The 22727-nt window shown below is 44.3% G+C and overlaps 2 protein-coding genes across 2 annotated transcripts; both read left to right on the plus strand.

Annotated features, from left to right (window-relative positions):
* The first annotated feature begins 500 nt into the window (after positions 1–500).
* PRDX3 (peroxiredoxin 3) lies at positions 501–5924 on the plus strand. Its single transcript, XM_053983572.1, has 7 exons — positions 501–713; positions 795–870; positions 954–1095; positions 1832–1967; positions 4171–4274; positions 5098–5263; positions 5742–5924. The coding sequence occupies exons 1-7, from the start codon at positions 516–518 to the stop codon at positions 5793–5795; spliced, it is 876 nt and encodes a 291-aa protein (XP_053839547.1). The 5' UTR covers positions 501–515; the 3' UTR covers positions 5796–5924.
* A 996-nt stretch (positions 5925–6920) lies between these two features.
* Positions 6921–17384, plus strand: SFXN4 (sideroflexin 4). Its single transcript, XM_053983570.1, has 14 exons — positions 6921–7288; positions 7361–7426; positions 8180–8254; positions 8600–8626; positions 8724–8778; positions 9558–9583; positions 11036–11086; positions 11172–11237; positions 11350–11418; positions 12691–12781; positions 14003–14118; positions 14845–14930; positions 16004–16118; positions 17002–17384. Exons 1-14 carry the CDS (start codon positions 7250–7252, stop codon positions 17077–17079), a joined length of 960 nt encoding a protein of 319 aa, XP_053839545.1. The 5' UTR covers positions 6921–7249; the 3' UTR covers positions 17080–17384.
* The last annotated feature ends 5343 nt before the right edge of the window (positions 17385–22727 follow it).

The following is a 22727-nucleotide window of genomic DNA, read 5'->3' on the forward strand; positions in this document are numbered from 1 at the left end:
GTGTATGTGGAAGGTTTCTGAGCACAAGCCGGGCTGTATCAGCACACAGCAAACACCACTCACCCCTGCGAGGCCGGGCACAGCGCCGGGGACGTGGCACTGGTGAGGCCGCACCTCGAGTGCTGTGCCCAGCTCTGGGCCCGCAGTTCTGGAAGGACAGTGGGGTGCTGGAGCAGGCCCAGAGAAGCGAACGGAGCTGGGGAAGGGTCTGGAGCACAAGTCCTGCAAGAAGCAGGTGAAGGAGCTGGGGGTGTTTAGCCTGGAAGAGGCTCAGGGCAAACCTTATCACTCTCCACAACTCCCTGACAGGAGGGCTCGGGCTCTGCTCCCAAGTAACAAATGGCAAGACAAGAGGACATGGCCTCAAGCTGTGCGTGGGGAGGTTTAGTTTGGAAATTGGGAAGAACTGCTTCGCAGAAAGGGTGATTAGACATTGGAATGGGCTACCCAGGGAGGTGTTGGAGTCACGGTCACTGAAGGTCTTCAAGGAAAGACTGAACGTGGCCCTCCGTGCCATGGTCTGCTTGACCCGGTGGTGTTCGCCCACAGGCCGGACTGCACGCCGCGAGAAGCCTTTCCCAAGCCCATCGATTCCGTGCTTCCGCGCCTGTGCGTCCCTCACCGCCCCTCTGGGGTTCCCGCCCCGGCGGCCCGCCCCGCTCCGCCCGCCGCTCGACATGGCCGCCGCGCTGGGCAGGCTGCTCCGCGCCGCGGTGAGTGAGGGACCGCCCGCGGGCCTGCCCGCCCGGCCCGGCCCGGCCCGGCTGCCGCCCTGACCCTCTCTGTCCCCGCAGGTGCCCGTGGCTGCCGCCGCCGGGAGGAGAGGGACGGCACGGCCCCCGGCCTGCGCCCGCCGCCCCTTCAGCCTCGGTAAGTGCGGGAGGACGGGCGGGGAACGCGCCCCGGGAGCGCCCCCGGGCCCGGCCCGCAGCTCTGCGTTCTCCCCTCCGCAGGCTCCTCGCGGTTCGCCGCGGCGGTGACCCAGCACGCCCCGTCCTTCAAGGGAACGGCCGTCGTTAACGGAGAGTTCAAGGAGCTGAGCCTAGATGATTTCAAGGGGAAATACCTGGTTCTGTTCTTCTACCCCCTGGACTTGTGAGTGCGGGTTTCTCCCCTTCCCGATGGGCCTTCTGTCCTGCTGAAGGTCATCGCAAGCGCTGCAGGTCGTTCTGGTTTTGTTCGATTTGAGCCAGTCTTGCAGGGCAGATGTGCCTGTTTCTAGAGCGTGAGTGATAAGATTGGGGGCACACGGGGATTGTATGTTACAGCAGTGGATAGGGTGGCTGGAGAGCATCTTCCAGCTGCAGGGCCTGCATCGGGAGGTGTCTGTGGTTCCTGGTACAGTCAGATCCCAGGGGTGAGGGCATTACCTTGCAATTTGGGACTGCCTTGCAGACTGTCCTTGAAGAAGCAAGGCCAGCAGAACTGCAGCTAAACAGCTTCAGGGCAAAACATTATAAGATGGGGGTCAGTCTGCTCAGAAGACTTGAATTGCCAAGAGTATCTTGGTGCATGTGGGCACATGGAGAAGGGTTTAACCTTCATACTTATCTGTTGTAGTTTCCAAAAACTCTGTCCAGAGAGTCTCTAGCAGAGACAGTTTCTCCATCTTTGTAAGGAATCTGTCTAGAACTCAGAGATGGGAACTGGTGTACCAGCTGTGTGGCTGTGACTGTTGGTTTGAGACTGAAATTAATATTTAGCAGGAAACATGGCTAAAATTATCAGTCGAAAGGAAATGTTCTGCTTCATTAGTGCCTAGAAACAGACATGAGAGTCTTCTCTAGAGAAGATGGCAGAATTATTACAGCCTGATCTGTCTTCCCACCAGCACCTTTGTCTGCCCCACGGAAATTGTGGCTTTCAGCAACAAAGCAAAAGAATTTCGTGATGTGAACTGTGAAGTGGTGGCAGTTTCGGTGGACTCTCATTTTACTCATCTGGCCTGGATAAACACACCACGAAAGGTAGGAACTGAGTATCTTTTTGGGGCTTTCTGTGGTGGTTTGGTTTCTTTTCACAAAAGCTCCAGAGAAGAGGAGTTGAATAAATAATTGTGCCAATGCTGATTTTTAGTAGATTTCCTAAAGTTGTGTGCAATCAGCTTCTACATTTGATGACATAATTCTGACCTCTATCTTTTGTTTTCTTTTTCGTAATTATCTGGCTTGGGTTTTTAACTTGTTTTGCTGTAATGATAGCCTTGTTGATAACTTTGTATCCTTGTACATTTATCTCAAAAGACAACTCCTCAGTTTACATGTTACTGTCCCAAAGTGGCTGTGACAGCTGATAATGCACAAAAACTATCACAGAAAAGGAGCAGCAGCTGTTCAGTCGTTACTGTTAACAATTACCCAACAGTGGTGGCTTCAGGTTGGAAGCAGAGGAACCACCAGTTCATTGAGGCACTTTTATCATTAAGTCTCACTTGGTGTGAGAACTTGCTGTTCCACTCTTGCAGTACAAATGGAGGTTTTTGGTTTTCTTTAGGGAAAGAAAGCCTTTTCCTGGAGAGGAGCCTCTTTCAGATACATACAAAAATACCTGCTTTTGGTGACATAAAGCATCTCCCTGGTTTAGGTAGCTGTAGAGAACCACAAGTGTCCCAGGAAGGTGCAGAAGCACCTGTGCCATCAGTCCCAGTCTGTGGGACAGCAGCCTGCAGTAGTGCTGCAGGCTGGGTGCCTTCTGGAACATGCAGGGGAGGGAGGAGAGTTTGCTGCATTTAATACACCTTGGCTGAGCCTGTCAAGAGTATTTCTTTTCTGCATGCTTTGTTCAAAGCTCAGCAATGTGACTGTGGCCTGACTTCCCAGCTTTATGCCAAAGGTGTTCAGGGTATGTCAGTTGTGCACAGTGTTTTACAGATGCACAGATGAATTGGAAAGGACCCACAAGGATCATTGAGCCCAACTCAAAACACCCTGCACAGGGTGGCAAGAATTCCATGGTGGCACAGGCAGGAAACTGACACGCAGAGAAGCTGAAGCCTTGGTTTGTTTGACATCTGTGCTCAAAGCTCTGTGTAGGGAGCTCTGTTGCAGACAAGAGTTTGCAGGATCAGGGTCTTGAGTGGCTGAGATTACACAGTGATTCACTGATGATGCCAAGAATAGCAAAGCTAACAAACTCCAGCCTTGTTTCAAGGTTAGAGAGCTTATGTCTCTTGCAGTCTCAGTCTGTGGCAAAACTGAAAGAAATCCTGTTTGACTCTTCAAATAGTATTTAAATTGATTTGTGAGAGGCAAAACAAAAAAAAAAAAAGAACCACGTACACTGAACAGAGCAGCAGAACTCTGACATACTTAGTGTGTCGGTAAGAGCATTGTGTTTGGAATCATAGGATTGTTAAGGCTGGAAAAGACCTCTAGGATCATGAAGTCTCATGATGATGATGAACTCACCACCACCATATCACCATGTTCACCACTAACCATGTCCTCAAGTGCCACATCCACATGTTTTTTTCCCATGCCCTGGGAAGCCTGTTCCAATGCCTGACAATCCTTTCTGTGAAGAAATTATTGATAATGTTTGATATAAACCTCCCCTGGTGCGATTTGACATCATTTACTTTTGTCCTGTCCCTTGATACCTGGGAGAAGAGGCTTACTCCCACCTAGCTACACGCACTTTTAAGTAGTTGTAGGGAGTGATAAGGTCACCCCTGAACCTCCTTTTCTCCAGGCTAAAGATCCTCAGCTCCCTCAGCTGTTCCTCATCAGATGTGTGCTCCAAAGTTTGTTTGTTCATAGGTTTGTTTCCTTCCTTCCCCACCATGTTCATCCTATTTAATTCTGAACACTTAAATACGCAGTAGAAATTTTTCTATTCAAATCTCCTGAATAGGATACAAAGGAAGTTTTTCTGGAAATGTATGGCTGTTGCCATTGGTAGCCTCTTACCACCGAAATCAGCAATTCTAAAATGCTCAGTGCAAAAGAAATTTCACTTTCTAAAGAAAAAAAAAACGTTCCTGACTACTTTAAAACAAACAGACAAAGCAAACCCAAACAACACCACATGCAGCTGGTTCCTTTCATGGAGCAGATGCGTTGGTTGTGTTTAGTTGTTACTGTGCCCTCAAGAACATGGAATCCAGCAGCTCAGGAAGGATGATCCTAGGGAGCATTTTGTAACCAAGTGAAATCTTTGTCTGTTCTCTAGAGCGGCGGTTTGGGCAAAATGAATATTCCAGTTCTGTCAGACCTCACAAAACAGATCTCCCGTGATTATGGGGTGCTGCTGGAAGGACCTGGCATAGCACTGAGGTAAGGCTTGACTGCTGTGCTGTGGCACAGCCCAGTGTAACCAGCATAAGGCACACTGTCCCCTCCTGTGGGGAAATGGCATCAGGTGAAGACTGTGAGATGTCTTCTGCTGCAGGATGGCTGGATCCATGGAAAAGGGCACCTGGTCATTTTGGCCATGAAGCTGAGAATGGCTCCAGGCCTCTCTGAAAATGTGTGAGGGAAAAGCTCTTCTGCTCTGAGAGAGGGGGAGAACTCCATGTCCCTAAGGAAAAGGAGCAGCATAGAAGGACAGTTCCTGATAATTTTTTTTCCGTAGTAGTCCCTGAGAAACAGTGGATTGGGTAGGAATCTTGTGGAGACTTTCAGTTCCTCATCTCTTTGGATCAGGAACTTTTGGCATTTGTTTACTGAGAGATGAAGTTAATTAGTATGGTCAGATTGGGACTTTGATTTTCACTAATACTTGTATGCAAGGGGATTTAATTTAGTAGCATAATGCACAAGCAGTTCTTCACTCAGCACCTACAGATTTGACCAGAAATCGATAAAATGGCCATCCATGGGCAGGATGCCATCTTTCAGTTTTGAAGTACAGGTGGAACACTGAGTTCTCCGTTTGCTCTCTCTGCCTGGATTGAATAGTCTCCATACATACTTTGTAATTTCACAGTACCAGAGCAGTGGATCACTCTGCTAACAAACAAGATACCAAATGCTGCAGTTCCACTCCTAACTGATGCATGTCACTAGGAGTAACTACCTTGCTGAAATTGTGCACCCGGTTCCTTGTGTTTGGCCTTGGAAACTGATTTGCCTTCCCTGAACTGCTGCTCCATTGCAGAGGTCTGTTCATCATTGACCCAAACGGGGTCATCAAGCACCTGAGCGTCAACGACCTGCCCGTGGGGCGCAGCGTGGACGAGACGCTGCGCCTGGTCAAGGCCTTCCAGTTCGTGGAGACGCACGGAGAGGTGTGCCCGGCCAACTGGACTCCAGACTCCCCAACGGTGAGTGCCTGCTCAGGGCTGGCTGTCGTCCTCCTGAAGGTTGTGCTTGTCTGGAGGGCTGGCACACTGGGCTGTGAGGTGCTTCGCTGGGTCTGTGCCCGTTGCCTGAACACAAAGCTGTCACCGGTTGGGCCAGTTCAGTCTGTTTGTCTGATAGTAAGTGTGAAGAAAGCTACTGGTTTCCTTGTAGGAGATGCAAATTGTGTTCAAAACTCCAAATTTGACTTGGACTCTCCATTAACTGAGTTCAGATTTTTTACTTACTTCATGCATTGTAATTTAACAGGAAAAATGTGGTTTACACTTAAAATTTTCAAGTACGAGCTCTACATGATCTAGGCTTTTGTCTTTCAACCAAGTGCAGAAACAGATTACTATTTTTATAAAGTATGCATGGATTTGCTTGGATTAAGTGTCAAATCTCTATTTTGTTATCCTACCTGCTCCAAGTAATAACTTAACTTTCTTTTCTTGACAGATCAAACCAAGCCCAGAAGGTTCCAAAGAATATTTTGAAAAAGTGCATAAATAAACACTCAAATATGTTTGAGTGAATGAAGACATTAGGAAAAACAGCTGTAATTGTAAAAATTAATAATAAAAATAAAAGCTCTCATTTCCTCATGTTTAAGAAGAAATTAAATGCTGAAATATTTACTGACTCCCTTGTCTTGCTTTAAAAAGGGTAAAACTAAGGCTTTCCCCCTGCCTTCTGCAACTTCAGTTTCATGGATTTCTGTGGCCATTAATTGTCTTCCTGAATGTGATGAGTACACAAGTTACAGTTGCCTTCCACTGGCTTTCCCCTTTTTCTTTAACTAGTTTTGGACCAGAAGAATGTGCTGCATTTTGTTTTCTCACACAACATAAAAGTCTGTCAAAAAAGAAATTTGAAACAAGGATAGAATTTTGATACATGGTTTGTTTTTAATGATTTTGCAGAGGAAGACATGAATATAACAAGTAAAAATAATTTAAAACTCATTGGTTTTGTTTGTAAATACACTAAAACATGAAATGAATGTAAATATGTGCCATTAAAAAAAAAAGTGCAGCTACTCAGGAGCACTAAGAAGCATGAACTTTAATTTTGTTTGGGAGATGGTAAAAACTTGAACCCTCACAGTGCACTTACTGCAGCTTAATGAGAAGTTTTCCTTCACTTGAATTTGCTTGACTCTTGTACTGCTTGAAACTCTCTAGCTATAATAAAATAATCTAAACGTGGCCTAGCAGCAGGTGTGATGCTTTGCTTTTCTTTCCCTTTTCCCCAAGCTCTGTTTCTCTCTGTGGAAGAACCTGGATGCGTTCATTGCCTCAGCAGCTCCGTCCTGCACCTTTGCTCCCAGCAGCTCACAGGGGAGCAGCCCCTGCCCACAAAGTCCTGGGGGCTGCACAGATCAGTGCAGCGCCCTGTGTGTTTCTGTTTATCGTCTTCTGTCCCTCTGAGCAAAGAAGCACAAGGTGGCTGAGTCCTGAGTTAGCTTTATAATGGGGATCAATGCTCCTCTGTAACACAGGATGAAAAAATGACACCGAAGCGGTGCCGCTGCTGATGCTCCGGTTCCACTACTTGCAAATCTTCTCAGCCCGGTGTTTGGTTGTTTTGTGACATGTAACCGCGGGTTTTTCCCAGTTAACCCGCTATTTGCCGCTATTTGCCGCAAAGTGCCCGGTTTGTGCCTGCGGGGCTGCGGCGCCCCGACCTTCACCCGGCCTGGCCTTCTCCTCCCGCCGCCAGCCGGCGGAGGGCGCGGCGGTTTCTCCGCAGCCCGGCTCCTCGGCTCTGCCTTCCCGGGGGAAGCCGCTGGGAAAGGAAAAGCCCACGGGGCCTTGCCTTCCCGGGGGAAGCCGCTGGGAAGCGAAAAGGCCTTGGACGCTCTCCCCAGCTGCCGGCAGCGGGGGGCCTCGGCGCGGCGGCTCCGCGGCCGGGCGGAGCGTGCGGCACCGGACCGGGCCCGGCGGCGCTTCCGGTGGCGCGGCGCCATGGACGCCAACCTGCGCTTCTGGAGGGCGGAGGGGCAGGTGGGCAGTGCGGGCCGGGAGGGGGCACGGGAGGGTCCGAAATAAATAACGCCTCCAACGTGTCTCCCTCAGTCTTTCTTCCAGAGGTTTCTCCTCTGGGCGGACGCCTTGGATCCGCTGCTGCTCTTCAAGTCCTCCGTGAGTACCGCGGGAGGGTGGAGATGAGCGAGCGAGCCCGGGGGCTGTGGAACGGAACGGGGGCACTGCGGGGCTGCTGGGGAAAAGGAGACTCTGGAGGAACGCAGCAGTGCACGTAATGTTCCGCCGCCTCAGGGCTGCAGCAGAGCTGGGGAGGGGCTTTGGACAAGGGCACGGCGTGGCGGGACGAGGGAATGGCTTTAGGCTGACAGAGGAGGTTTAGATTATGTAGCTGAAAGAAATTCCTCCCTGTGAGGGTGCGCAGAGGAGCTGCGGCTGCCCCTGGATCCCTGGAATGTCATCCCTGGAATGTCCAAGGTTGGACACTGGGGCTTTGGGGCAGCCTGGGACAGTGGAAGGTGTCCCCGCCGTGGCACGGGTGGCACTGGCTGGGATTTAAGGTCCCTCCCAACGCGCAGCATTCCACAGTTCTGCGATAAACAGAAACACACGTGTGTGCACTTCTGATTGCATAAACCAGGGGACATTTCTAGGCACAACCATCTCAGCAGCCCTGCCCAGAGCGTGGCTGCTGTGCCTGTAGTTGAATTATCCCAATAGTTTAAAAGTTTCTGTGATTCTGAATTCATTGTGTCTCGGAGCCTTCTTGCTTTCACTGCAAGGAACAGATGCATCATTAGCTTCTAGGTTTGCATTTGTGGTGTTTTATAGCTGATATATTGCACTTAAAATATTGAAATCTGAGGGTTTTTTTTTTTTTGTTTGATTTTTTTTTTTCCCTCTCAAATACAGAATGAAATAAAAAGAACCAGGTTATTAATACAAATCAATGAGAAGACCCAAAATGAACCCGTACAGAATAATCAGGTATTTTGGACTGCAGTTAAAGTCTTGACATAAGTGTTTAGCCATATTTAATTGTTGCTTTATGGTTTAAACTACCTACTAGTTTTAACTTTTTGAACCTTCTGTTCTGCCCGAGTGTGTGCTTTGGTGCTGTTACACAGCTCATGGGATGTGAATGCTTTATATTCAACAGGGAGTATATGGAGAGAAATTTTAGGGGAAGAATATAATTAAAGGTATATATAAATATATACATTTTGTATAAAAGGAAGTGATTAGAAAAAGACATAGAATAAATTTAGAAAGAAGATTTTACCCAGCCTCTTCTGAAATTTAATTACTGACCTAATTTTCCAACTGTTGTAGACCAAACAAGCCTTCTTGCTAAGCCTGGTAAGTTTACAAAATATTTAGATGAATTTTTTTTTTTTCCTTATTCGAGTATGGCAAAGATTTTCTAATTTGCTTTTTTTTTTTTTTCCTTTTTAAGTCCAGCGTACATCCTGATACAGACAAGATAATTCCTGTTATGTTTAGACCTCCAGGTAGGTTCCCTTAAGTGAAATTTTATGTGTGTGACTGAAGCATCAGGGGGGAATTGCTCGTGGTGAGCAGCTGCTGTGATACCACAGTGACACTCTCCTCCACACAGAAGAGCAGGCAGACCCTTCTGTGAGTTGCATTGGTGTATGTGTTGAAGATTTATTTATTTATTCCTATGGTCCTGCTGAGGAATTTCTCCCCGGCATAATCTGCTCATTTAGATGGAAACACTCTGATTAGTCTCTGCTTCTTGTTGCTGCAGAATGAGTTCCCAAATCCCTCCACATTTAACTGGCTGCTGTAATTTAAGTTTTTCCCTTGATGGCTGTGGCTGCTGGATGAATTTCCATTCTGGTGACAGATCAGGTGTGCCTGGGGTTTGCTTAGGCAGCACAGGTTGTTAATCAGAGATAACCACACTGAGGCTAAGTACTCATTATCTCCTGTGAGCACTCACAACTGTGGCAGCTTTTGTTACACCTCTCTTTTTGAACAGAGAGCTGAACTTGTGTCCAGTTATTTCATTTCCAGGCAGCCCTGGGGAGGGGAGTTCACAGGGGCTCCTTTTGGCTGTGCAGTCTGAGCAGGGATTGTGGCTTCTCGAGCCAGGAGTGAGAGATAAAGCTTAGGGCTGAAGTTAATGGTGATGCTGGGGTTTGTGGGCAGTGTTTCACTTGGAGATGGAAATAGACAGGGGAAGTTGGGGGATTTTCTGCTCAAAACCATCCATCTACACTCACAGATGTTATTTTTACTGAAATCAAGTTTTCTTTCTTTTTAGCTTTCATGCCCATAACTCTTCCCTTGGTGAGTAATCATGCCAGATTGCCAGATGTGCATCTAGCAAGGCTTCCATTTTCCATAGCCAGGGGTTGGATGGAGGGAATGGAAGTTTTGGGGCTTTATTGCAGCTTCTGCACAAGCTGTTTGAAAGACATGTGTTTTATGGGAGTGCTGAGTTACCTGGAAATCAAGCCTTAAAGAATCGCTCTGGAAGTCCAAAACTGGTAGTTACCCTTCTCCAGCAGCATTCCAAGAGTTTGTTCATGTGTGAAGGACAGCTTTCTGATGCAAGGTGAGATCACTCAGCAATGAGAGCAAGGCCTGGGTTTGGTCTGTTCAGCCTCAAAAAATCTGGAACTGCAGTGGGAAGGGGTTGGAGCCTTGTGGTCTGTGTCTCACACCCAGAATAGGATTTTTTTTTTCCTATGTAGATGGTGCATTTGCAAGTAGGAAATGGTGTTGTCAGTAAATTACCAAAGATATAAGAATAAACTGTTGTTACTGCGCTCAAAAATGGCACCATTTTGTTTCATAAAATTTGTAGCTGTCATCATGTGCTTATTTATTAATTTAGATTATTTTGGTTTGGGCTTGGCCTATGAGTGTACATCCTGAGATATGTCATTCCATATAGACATTACAGCCTGAACTTACATGGCACTGCTAGAAAGTACAGTGAAAGCCTTGATGGATGTTAAGTTCATTAATAGCAGTAATAAAATTAATAGAAATACTTCTTTTTGATATTTACAGCGTAATGCACTCTCATAGATGTGGTTAGAGTCAGTGTTGGCATTAATAATAAAGATGGTTGATTCACTAATATTAAATGAGTTACTGATCCTTCTCTGAGGCTTTGGAAATTCTCAGCCTTCCTCTTTTTCAATATTTTGTATTCTTATCTTGATTGACTCTGTTTTTTGAAAGTTTTCCACACCTTGAGCTTGAAACCTCAAGAAAGGTTATGGTTTATTAAAGCTGAAGTTCTTATTCACTGTCTGAATTTGAGAAGAAGCTGGGAATTAACTCCTAAAACCTTTGATCTTAGATCAGTTAGATCTAAGTTAGTATTCATATCCCCAGCAAAAGCAATCTGATCCTTTCTCAATAATTTCTTTAATTAGACTTTTGTTACCTTAGTTATTTTATTTGCATCTATTTAAGTTTCACAGGCACAAATGCTTTTTTCTTTTGGGTAAGAAAGCACCTTTCTGCAATATTCTTGGACACAGTGTTTTACTACTCTATGTCTGTGTTTTATACATGTCTGTGCGCTTTCTGTTGAACAGAAAAATGAGCATGCCAACCTCTGTAACAAGAGAATGTGGTAGCCTGGAACCAAGGCTGGTGGCCTTGGGCATGGGCTGAAGCCTTTGACACTGCTGCCAGTGGTACCTCAGCAGTTCTCCTGGTGCTCCTGCACCAAAAACCTCTACACTCTTCAGACCTCATTTCCTTGTGCATTTTTCCTCTTAGGTCATCGTTTCATCTGTTCAGCGCCACGCAAGGCATTCTTTTTTTTGGCAGGTAATTGCCTCTTTCTTTCTGCTTTTGCAGGTCTTCTAGTCTCAATCCTGAATTTAATTTTTCTTACAATCTCTTGTTTCTGCAGTTTGTGTTTCACACATACACCACAGCATTCACTCTGATGAATGGAAATGGCACCCCAAAGGCTGAAGTGAGTGTTGATTTTTATTTTTGTAATCATCTTCATTGTGCAGATGCCATTTTGAACTTGATTTGCAAGTGTTTTACAATGTATTTATGCAGTGTGTTTTTTCTCTCCTTAGGAATACTCACTTCAGCAAAAGCAGATGTTGCTTGGCTTGGGAGCCATTTTCTATTCAGCCTTTGTTGGTGTAAGTATTTGCTCAATGATTGCTTTCCTAGCAAGCTCTCCTGAGAAGGAGTAGGCACCGAGTGCCAGATGTCCTTCAGGATATCCACAGTGCCAGATATCCTTCGGGACTGTGCTCTGGTGCTCTGCTCTGATGTCTTGCCACAGAACTTTTCAGAGTAAGAATACTTTCTGATCATCTGTCAGCCATTGTTTTGCTTGGCTTCCCCTGATGCTTCCTCTTGTGTCAATTTCTTTGTTGTTTGCAAGCTTAGCAAACAGGTAGTGAGAGGAACTGGCCGGTGTTTACAAACACAGAGTGAGCCACTGGGGTGTTGTAGCTGACTTTTCATGTGGTGCTGTGGAAGAGATCTAACTCCAAACAAGTGGTGAGGTCTGCAAGCAGCAGTACTGGACAGTGTTTGCTCAAATCCCAGGAACAGCATAGCCATGAAAATACTGCTCTAGATGCAGGGAAATTAGTCTTCCAGAAGGGAGCTGACCTGTGCTCTCTGCTGGGATAGGACTTTGTGGTTTCTGGAGTTTGCTACATCAGAATGAGCTCAGGTATCATCATGACACTTGTCACAAGTGTAGGTGTCTCTGTAATGCCTCTCCCCCCCCCACAAAACAGTGATTTTCATAAGCTTCTGGCAGAAAAATGTGATTGTTCTTGCTTCTGTTAGAGGGAGTTTCACCTCTGCCCACTGCAGGGCAAAACAGCTGGCCAGGATTGCTCAGGCCTTACAGAAGTCTGGGGAGGCAGCCCTGCCTGTGGGGCATCGTGGGAGTGCTTCCCTTTGTCCTTCAAGGGAGTCTCTGAGGGCCAGTTGGTGCCTTGGCCATTTATTCCTAAATGAAACTTCCTGCAAGTGTATTATGAGAATATAGAATTGGGCTGAAACTGCAGAGAAGCAGGAAAAATACAGAAGCAAACCAGATTTCCTGTTTGGGGGAGAGAGGAGTGTGTGACACAATGCAGTTGGACGATTGTCCAAGGAATATTAGTCAGAGGTAATTATTTTCTTTTTTCTGTCTTTGTATTCACAGTGCTGCCATCCTCTACATAATAATGTTGAATGCTTTTTTTATCACAGTGTTTTGTATTCTTATCTAAAAGAGTGATTACAAGCACCTTCATTAACTAGAGAAGGTGTATATTTTGTTGGAATGTTAAACCAAGGCATTTGTTTATTTTCATAGATGGTAACTAAGTCACAGATTGATTTTCCTAACCTGTTACACTGAAATGCTGCCCATTTTTTCAATGGCCTGTTTCCTCTCCATGCCTTAGGCTTTCCCTCTTGCCTTCATGAATCGTTTTGCGTCAAAGAGCTTATTAATGCAATTTGTCGTCAGAAAACTGCTGCCTGCTCCTCTGCTTGGTGAGTAGGAGCAAACTGTGCATCATGCAGCTGGCCTGAGGGCTATTTGCCTGTCTCACTGTAGAGTTTTCTTGCTTTTGCACAGGTGTGGTTTCTGTTTTTTCTCTGGCTGCCTTTGCTGGCCCCCTCCTTTCTGTGGTGGGAGACAACTCTCACTGTGCAGTGTCCCCGACCTCACTGGATTCTTGCTGGTTTTAGTTTCAGAGCTGCAGAGCACTCTTGTGAGCTTTGTACACATACCTGAAAGCACCAGGACACGTCAGGAGGGCAGTAGCAGTGGCACTGACATGACCTGGTGTGGCACATCCGTGACACCAGAGTGCGACATCGCTCTGGGAATGCAGAAAGGGAGACTTGTTCCAGCAGGGTATTATTAATCCTGCAAGGAAACTGGGACTCAGTTCATTACTGCAACAGTTCTACTGCCATGGTGAAGTTGCACCAGGACAAGTTTAACTATGTAATGTCATTAATTGTGTTTCTATTGCCATTATAGAAATTTTTAGCCTTTCTTAGGGAAAAATTGATAAAATTAAAACTCATCATGTCCTCCGTTTCAAGTTATGTGAGATGCCTACTCAGATCTTTCTGAGGTCTTACTCTAGAGGTTTCTGACTTGTTTCCTTTCAAGCAGGTGTTAAATGTGCTTCCATTTTCTTAAAAGTAGAGAAAAGCCTAGGGGTAATTGATTAATGTAAGTCCAGCATTTGCAAAGTGTCCTCTGGTACACTGGTGTCTTTATTGAGTAGCCCTACCAAGAACTAATAAAAAGAGCAATCTCTTCTTTCAAGCAAGGTCAGATTGACAGTCTATGCTCTTCCTTTCAATGCAGGATGCAACCTTTTCTGAAACCCTGTTCCTTTCAGGATTTTGTCTTCCATGCTGGATTTTATGCTGAGCAGGACAAAACCTAACCACAACAGAAATCCCTCTACTTTCTGTTAAGAGAAAGTACTCATGGTTTGAGCTGGATGGAAATTATTTTAAAGCTCTGAATCCATAATGACAAAGCACCTTTTAGGACTGAAGCCTTGCAGTGTCTCTCAAGCTTCTGAAACAGAGATTCAGAGTAGATTTTCATAGGGCAGTGTTTTTTTAAGCTGTCAGGTTATTCAGATGTGACCTTTTGAACTGGACATGTAAAATGCACATCATTATGAATGTTACTGTTGAGGCAATCCTTTGGGATTTATTAAAGGAAAATCTACTTTAACCCTGCAGGTTTGACAAGTGCATTTACCGTGGCGATGGTGAGAAGCCCGGAATTTGATAATGGGATAGAAGTGATGGACAGGAATGGCAAGGTTATAGGAGTGTCTAAGAAGGCTGGTGAGAAGGTAGGTGAGGGGGTGGAGAACTTTTTTGACTTGCCTTTCATTCCCTGCTAAGAGCAGAATGTGATCCTGAGAGTAGCTAGGGTTGGATATATTGGATAAGGAATCCCACACCAGGTGCTGAATCTTTGGGCAGGCTTGGATTTGGTCTCTGGAACCAGGTTCCACAACTTGAGCGTCATCAAGGGCTGGCTGCCTCCCCACACCAATATACCAAGGACCAGAGACACTGGTACAGACACTTCTGTTTTCTCTGGTCACCTCCAGAAGGAGATAAGACTCTTGGATCTTCTGGTGGGACACCTCAGAGAAAAGCCCTGTATTGTGGAAACAACTGCATGAGCATAAGGATTTGGTGACAGCTGGAGAGAGAACTTCAGATTTAACACAGGCTAGTTAGGATGCCCAGAAGGTATGACCAATTGTATGAAGTTCAGCTTTAAAACAGACAACTTTAAAAAGGAAGTCTTAGCAAAATTATTGCCATGGCAGGAAATCTCATCAGTAGTTTCACCTGCCTTTTAAGGAATTTCTCAGTCATAAGCAGAGTATTTGCCTCTTAGTTTCCATTTAAGAAAGAATTCCTCTAAGTGGGTGTTGTTATCCCTCATTAACCTGTTGCTTTAAACTCCAGAGTGTAAGACAAAAAAAGCACTCAGGGAAGGAGGCAGTGTTTGAAGCTGCCCAGAGCACTCTTTTGACAACACTTGTTTTGCTCTCTCCCTGAAGGCTGTTATGGAAACAGCAATGTCCAGAGCAGTCTTGTTTGGGACAACGTTCTTCCTGCCAGAAGTGCTCATGCACTGTGTGCAGAGGTGAGAGGCACTGCAGGGGGCTGGGGGTGCCTGGGCTGTGGTACTCTGGGTTTCAGTCTGGCTGTTACCATTTGCCAGGTTTTTCCTTGGGTTTGCAGTATTGCTTGCCTTGGTGGAAGTGATGATGTGGGAAGTCACTGCTGTTCAGCTGCTGTGGTTCTTTGGGATCATTAAGTGAATCGGGTTATGCCTGAACCCATGCTCCAAGGTTTGTAGGAATGAGGTTTTCCTCTCTGCTCCCATGCAGGAAACATGTTTGTGCTCTCCTGACGGGCTCTTTTCCAGCACCCACCTACCTCCAGTTCCCTAACTTAAGATTTGAGTTTCAATGTCTGTATCGAGGTTGTTCACAGCACTTAGCTTGGGTTTGTATTTTTGAAGAGGTAATGTGGCAATTGAATTTGAAATTAAAGCTGGATCCCAACTTCTAAATAGTTTTCCACCTGTTGTAAAACATGTTCTTGCTTTTCAACATTTTCAATCCCTGTATCCTAAGAAGAACACATTGTATGCTTTATGAGAGCGTTCTTAGCCTGCCCTGAACTTTTGGTCATGATCTTTTGTCATGTAAATAGTACAGGTAGGGATCATCTCGGTCAGGTAATTTGGTATTGCCTAAATTGATTCCCTATCAGCTTAAGGGACTCCTGTTACCAGAAGACAAATGCAGATGTAAAATAAAACTTCAAATACATATGTCAAAGAATACATTTTTGCACAAGGCAAAATAGGGCTGCTACAGGGACTAAATGTAAAGAAAGAGGGTAAGGCAGGAAAAATCTTAAAGAAGGAACTGAGACACTTTGAAGCACTAATGTACTTTCTCTCCTTTTGTCACTTTGATCTTGCTGCTTTTTTTCTTAATCTTGACAGTCTGAGCTTGGAAAATGCTGCAGGCAAGCACAAAACAAAGGGAAAGCACAGGAAGTTAAGATTAAGAACATAGGAAATATCTGTAGGAACCATAAACCTAGATTATTACTAAATTCAGTAAAATAGTAGCTAATGCTCTTTGTGTCAATGTCAGGTTATTTTTCAATATACTGACATACTTTTTTCAATGTCTTGGACAGAGCAAGACTTGTTAAAAATCCTCGTGCTTTGGGTCCCGTGAGGATGTTTGTGATTATGTCAGTCCTAGCAGGGATGCTGCCAGTCTCCTTCAGTATGTTCCCACAGTGTGGGGAGGTAAGTCCTTTCACAGGAATTGACTTAAGATTATTGTGACATTAAATCAGCCTTTCAGAACTATGGGCAGCAGTCTGAAGGCCACATATAAAAAAAAAAAAAAACAACAGGATTAATGTGGTACATCTAAAACGGAGCAGCAGAGAGGCTGCTTGTGAAGGCCCATGTACCAGCAGAGGCTCACAGGACTTTTGAGGTCTGAGTTGCATTGTGTGTTATCTATATTTACACTTTTCAATGTAGATTTATCAGATTTTCACAACAATCTGAAGCAAGCAAGGTCAGGAGAACTAACTCTTGCAATTTTCAGTGGTTTCTTTTATTTGTCTAAACTTTCTGGCATTTTAGTTTTTTGGGTTTTTTTAAGATTTCTTAATCTCTTATTACAACAAAGCAAACTGAACATAAATGAGGGGACTTTTGAGGAATTATGTACTGAGATTAGGACTGGTTGATGCCCTTTGGGCTTCCCAATGGCTCAGCCCAAAGCAGTTCTCCTATGTATCACCCAAATATATATTTACAATATACATTTATAAATGTATATTTACAGCTGGATTTGGTGATCTTAAGGGTCTCTTCACACCTAAATGATTCTGTGATTCTACAGTGAACAGAGATAATGTCACTATTTTAAAAAAACCAATTATTTCTTCCCATATGTGTGCACATATAGAAAATGTTGGAGGAGAAATAAAAAAGACCCAAAACAACAACAACAACAACAATAAAAAAATCCCTCAAATCCCCAAATAAATAAAGAGCAAGTCCTAAATACTGAGTGCAGTACTTGAATTTGTGCAAATTGCAGTGGAGTAACAAGGACTTAACATCCACTTACGAGGCCGTGGTGGTGCTGATTCCCTTTTCTCCTTCATTTCAGATAAAGAGAGCAGACCTTGAACCAGAAATTCTGTCATCTACAGAAGAAACAGAGTTCTTCTACAACAGGGGAATTTAGAGCCTGGCTTTTATATAGAAATGTGTGCTCTGATCCAAGTGAATTCTGAATGCACCACTGGCATTTGTGACTGAATTGTGATTCTGTGGTGGCAAAGGTGCCAGATCTGGTGTACAATGGTGTGGCCTGTAAAGAGGCAGAACTTGGCAACGTGGCTTTGCCAGCCCCAGCCTGGAGGCACATAAAGACCTCACCTGATGCTGAGAAGTGCTAGAAAAGCACTGTAACACAGCCTTTGTCACAACCTGTGTTCTGTGCTTCCTCAGATGACTGATTTCTTAATTAAATGACTGTTAAGTACCTAAGCTTGTTCTGCTGCTGTAGCTTTTGGTGTGCTTCTTTCCAGGAACTCAGCTGGTGAAGGCTTTGACATCAGCACTCCTGTGGGTAAAGTTCAGCTGGTTCTTCTCAGAACACTTCGATGTTTTCAGTGATCTAACAATGCTCCTTTTGAGGATGAGACGTGAGTGAGGCAGCCCTTGAAGTGATATTAGACAAAGCAACCCTGATGGCAGTAGAATATTGGTTTAATTTAGTGGTTTAAAAAGTATTCAGCAAATGGGTGACAAACTTGACTACCAGTTAATTCCTGTTTTTTCAAACATCCTTGAAGGGGTTTTGAGGCTTGATGCCCCTTGAGCTTTAGAATTTGGTTTTTTAGACTGAAGCCATAAGGAGGATCCCATGTTTTTCTGACCTTGTGGTGGACAATGAGGAATTCCACTTCTGCAGTTTGGCTGTGTTTATCCAAAGAAAGAAAGCTCTTTTGATACATTCCATCATTTTTGTATGATGATCAGTGAGGTGATAACGTTTTGCTGATCCTATGAAATTAATCAGGGACCCTCAGCTGTCTGTGAAGAGCTGCAGAAGGAGCTTACAGGAGACCCTGGGACTGTGACAACATCTTCAGCGATTTTTGAGCCACCTCTTCTACAACCCTTGCCTGTAGTTATGTGAGCTGCTGCTAAGGCTGTGTGACACGGATGCAAATGCACTAAATAATACAAAATTATTTATACAAAAGTGATTATCACAAGTGCAGCCTCCAAAGTATGCCACAATTTCACTTCCTTAGGGCACAATATGCAGGACACTGCTCTCCTGTTGCTGGAGGATTGGATTTCTTTTCACAGTGTGAGCAAAACAATGGTTGCCCAATCCAATCCACCCTACAGGAAGAGAGCAGCACAGAGCAAAGCAAGGAAAAATAGCAAGCCTGGGCTCTTGCAAAAAGAGATTCCTGCTGTGCTTTTGACACTGAACAAAAGCAGGAAGTTGGGCGTTGAGTTTAATTTCTTGTTTGAGTTCTGCCTTTTTTGAGCCTCCCTCTAACAACTTACTAGAGGGGAAGGTCAGACAAGGGAAGAGGAGAGAGGAGCAGCAGCACATCCTAAGGACCTGGAACTGGAGTGGAGCATACTGTAAAGCTGTTCCAGGAAGACCATATGGATACTGTCTGTAATTGGCAGAGTTTGCACTACTCCACACTAGAGGACTGTAGTGATTTTTTTAAAGGTAAAGGATTGTTTACACCTACTGAACTCTGCAGGCTCACTCAGCCTCTGTGGGTGATGTTCTTCAGTACATGGTAAAATCCCATCAGGGTCAGGAAGATAATTGTGTTGTGTCAGACCAAAGGATCTGCTGAACCAAATGTCATCTGCTCATGGCAAGAGGTTTGAACTAGATGATCTTAAGGGTCACTTTCAACCCAAACCATTCCGTGATTCTACCACAAATGGAACAGGTGGAACAGGCTTAAACCTCAGCCTGCCTCTCTGGGTGAAGTGTTTGTCTCCTTCCAAACCTTTAATAGCAGAGGCACAGATAACATCCTGCAGTTAAATTATCTAAACCATGTTTCTCTATTCCTATTTCAGTCACATACCAAAGGCAAATGCAGGAGGGGTCTGATTCCACTCAGTAAACAGTAACTGGCACTACAGTGAAGACCTGCACCTCTCCCCACTCCTTTTTTAAACATAACTTAAGAATGGCTAAAGTAAATGGCAGTTACATGAACCACAGTGGGAACAAGGAAAAAAAACAAAAACCTAAGTAGAGCAAAGCCAACAAATAGAAGAGAATATATTGGTGAACTTTGGATCGTCATGGTAACTAGACAAGCTATAACTTCACTGGCAACACACTTGGATGTTTTAAGCAAATTGATGTCATTACAACTCCATGAGTAAGGCTTCTGGAATAGGTCTGGTAATAGTGTCTGTTATTACAGCTGCCCCTTCTCAAACTCCACCAGCTCCTTACTGAATACTTGAGCTGAAATTTGCCATATTAAACCCAGCTCCCTCAGGATTATTAAAATACTCCTTTTCCCCATTCTCATAAATGTTCCTATTGCCCTAACCAGAATTTTCCAGAAGAGGAGGGCAGGCACCTGCCATTTAAATTGTCAGCCTGGCTGACTCAGCTGCTTCCCAAATTAGGGCAGGGAAAACACATTGCTAAAAAGGCCCTGGCATGCTCAGCCTTGAACCAGTCCCTGAGATGAGAACTGCCAGGAGCAGACACCTGGTAGTCCAGAGATACAAGTCAGGAAACAAGACTGGGACAAGCAGCAAAGCATCATGTTTGAAGGACCTGGGAAGAGGAAACCTTCCCCTTTGTAATGTGGAATAGATTAACAACACACCAGCCCAAGGCAGGTGTGTCTCCTGCCTTAGCTGGCCCTTGTGTTAAGTGACAGTGCATTAGTGGTGGAACCAGTTTAAGTTGTGGTGAATGACAACAGATGGAAGCTTTCAGCTTCAAGGAAAACAGAAGTCTTAGTACAGCACAAGATGCTGTGCCTCACCCACTCAGCTTGTCATCTTGAAATGTAGGAAAATCCAGTGAGGCCTTCAGGCCCCTTTAATGTAGCTTAAAAAAAATCAGCCACTCCCATATTAAGAAATACTGAGATCAAAGCCTTTCTCAGCTGGAGCTGTGTCCCTGCTTTGCCCCCAGGACTGTAACACAGCCATGCTGCTTTTCCCTTTTCCCCACATGCAGGGGTGGAGGAAGGAAGGATGAAGGCAGGGAGGGAGTCCTGCACTGCAGCTCCTTCCCTGTCAGACAGCAAACACCACGTGCTGCAGGTGGTGCTGTAGGAAGGAGCTGCTGCCTAGGCTTTGGAGTTTCCTCTTATCCCACAACCCTCAGCAGCTCCAAGGAATGGCTCCATCTGACCAGAGATGCTCTGACTCAAGACTCCAGCCAGCTGCCTAGGGAGGGGTGTAAGGCACTATGAGGCAGCTGGGAACTCCCTACGCTGAGCTTTATGGCTTGTTTTTTATCTAGAAATGGAGCTGCTTCAACTGGCATCTCACACTACACAATTAACACTTCAGTAGCCATTTCAGGAGCAGTCAGAGACTAAAGACAGAAGCAGCCAGTTTAAGATGGATTCTGTAACATGTCCCATGTCAAGTTTTTCCAGGTTGAACAGCATTACACTGCTCTCCATTGAACATTCCCCCTTCACACATTTGCCTGCAGGGGAAATAGGGCAGGGCAGCTCCTACCAGGAACTAAAACCCCAGGGATGAAAGCAGTAAAGCAAGTAACCCAATTTACTCAGCAAAATCTCATCTGTAGGGACTGAGTGTTTATCCTGCTCCCCTTTCCAAGCCTCTGCCCTGCTCACTCTTTACCTTCCAATTTCTGCAAATGTAGTGGAGATGTTATGGTGCAGGAACCATTCACCATTTTGTATTTCTCCAAGAACAGAAAGGTAGTAAGAAAAGGTATGAATAAAAATTCCATTTGAAACAGCCTTTGCCTCTAGGAGGAAGCAAGGATGTCATCTAACTGCAAAAGAGCAACTGCACCCACAGTCTGCTTGTGTGCATCCTGGGGAAAGGGAAGCGAGAAATAAGTAGAAATATTTTCCTGTCCTGACCTTGCAAATTTTTCTATTTTATTTTAAACATTTTTGAAAAGAAACAGTGTCAAAAGTCAATAAGAAAATGCAAGAACATTAAGACAATCCTTTGAACTCACTGAAGCTGAGGGAGGCCAATAAATCTTGTACAGTGCGGACGATAAAATCAGCAAGGACAGAAGTGTTTGAACATTTCCAGCCTAGAGCCCAAACCATAGCTCAATCCCAGTATTGCAAAATTAAGAGCTAAGGCCTGTGACTCCATGGTCACAACTATTCAAAAATAAATTTACATAAATTGAAGGGCAGACTGGTCAGGATTTTTTAATAGGCATAAGCATGCTATGAATCCAGTTCCTTAAGTGCAAAATCGTATTTCATGTGTGTTGCACAAATGTCAGGAGATCTAATACAATACTGAGATTTTCAACTGAAACATTTCCAGAACAGAAATCAAAACAGGCATTCAAGGTTTAGTTTGCAATTGAGCTCCTCTGCTTTGTGTGGTGTCTCTAGATATGCCTTAAGGCAGTTTGTTAATAAGAAACAATGGGAATTTCTTCTCCGTTACACTGTGATGATAAGACAGCTGGCTGAAGCAGATTCAGGTTTTCCTTGGTGAAAGAATTCAATTTCAGTGGACTTTAAAGTAGGTCCTGAATAGAATTTCCAGCATTTTTTGCAGATCTTCTAATCCAACTGTTTTATAGGTCCCAAAACAGCAATATTAAAGAAGCAGAAATATTAAAGAGCCATTAACAAAAACCATTAATGGGCAAATGGGGACAAAAGCTGTAGAGCACTTACAGGTAAACAAAGGCAGTTGCAGTATTTTTCTCAGAAGTTAAAATTACATGCTACTGTGTTCAGAATTTAAACTTCAGAGTGTTTAAAGCAGAATTTTACACCCCTGAAAACAGGAGACTGTTCTGAAGCACTTTCATTTCCTGACTGTAACAATCACTCATTGTATGCACAGATGCCACATTCCTTAATCACATTCTAGACCAGATTTCCTTAAGGTATCATACATAGCAGAAGGACAACTCTTTCTCCAACCAATATTGCTTGCACATAGTTATTGATGAGCTCTACCAGTTTCAGAATAGCAAACATCCAATTATTTAACAATATAAATATTCGTTACTAAAGTTTAAATCATAAGTATAAAATCTCTATGTAAAACCACATGCCTATCTGTACAAAGGACAGGAAAAAGGTTATTTTTTCTTGTAACAAAGTGCTACTGGCAGAATTGACTGATTTGTGGTGGACATTTCTGAACAAATACAGATTGTTTGGCTCAGAGCATTTCCTTACAGACTCTAAATTCTTCTCAGAAGATTGTAAAGCAGTTAGTTTCAGGCTGCTCAGTAAAAAAAACAAAAACAAAAACAAAAACAAAAAAAAAAAAACAAAAACAAAAAACAAACAAACAAACAAAAAAAACAAAAAAACAAAAACAAAAAAAAAAAACAAAAACAAAAAAAAAAAAAACCAAAAAAACCACAAAGAACAGCACTCGAGTTATAGCTGTGCAACCAAACAAGTAGGCAAATTTTAATTTTCTCTAAACTCTTTCCCAGTTTTCACTATGACTGCAGAAGTTTCCATCTAGATTTTATTTACACAGAGCACCATCAGACAGTACCTGTGTTACAGCTCCAGTCATTCAAGAAGCTGCTGCTCTACCTGTGGCACCTGGCCATTTGAGCATTCCTGGTGGATAAGGCTTTGACTCATCTGACTTTCTCTCACATGG

Source organism: Vidua macroura, chromosome 8 (genome assembly GCF_024509145.1).
Source record: "Vidua macroura isolate BioBank_ID:100142 chromosome 8, ASM2450914v1, whole genome shotgun sequence".
Lineage (NCBI taxonomy): Eukaryota > Metazoa > Chordata > Aves > Passeriformes > Viduidae > Vidua > Vidua macroura.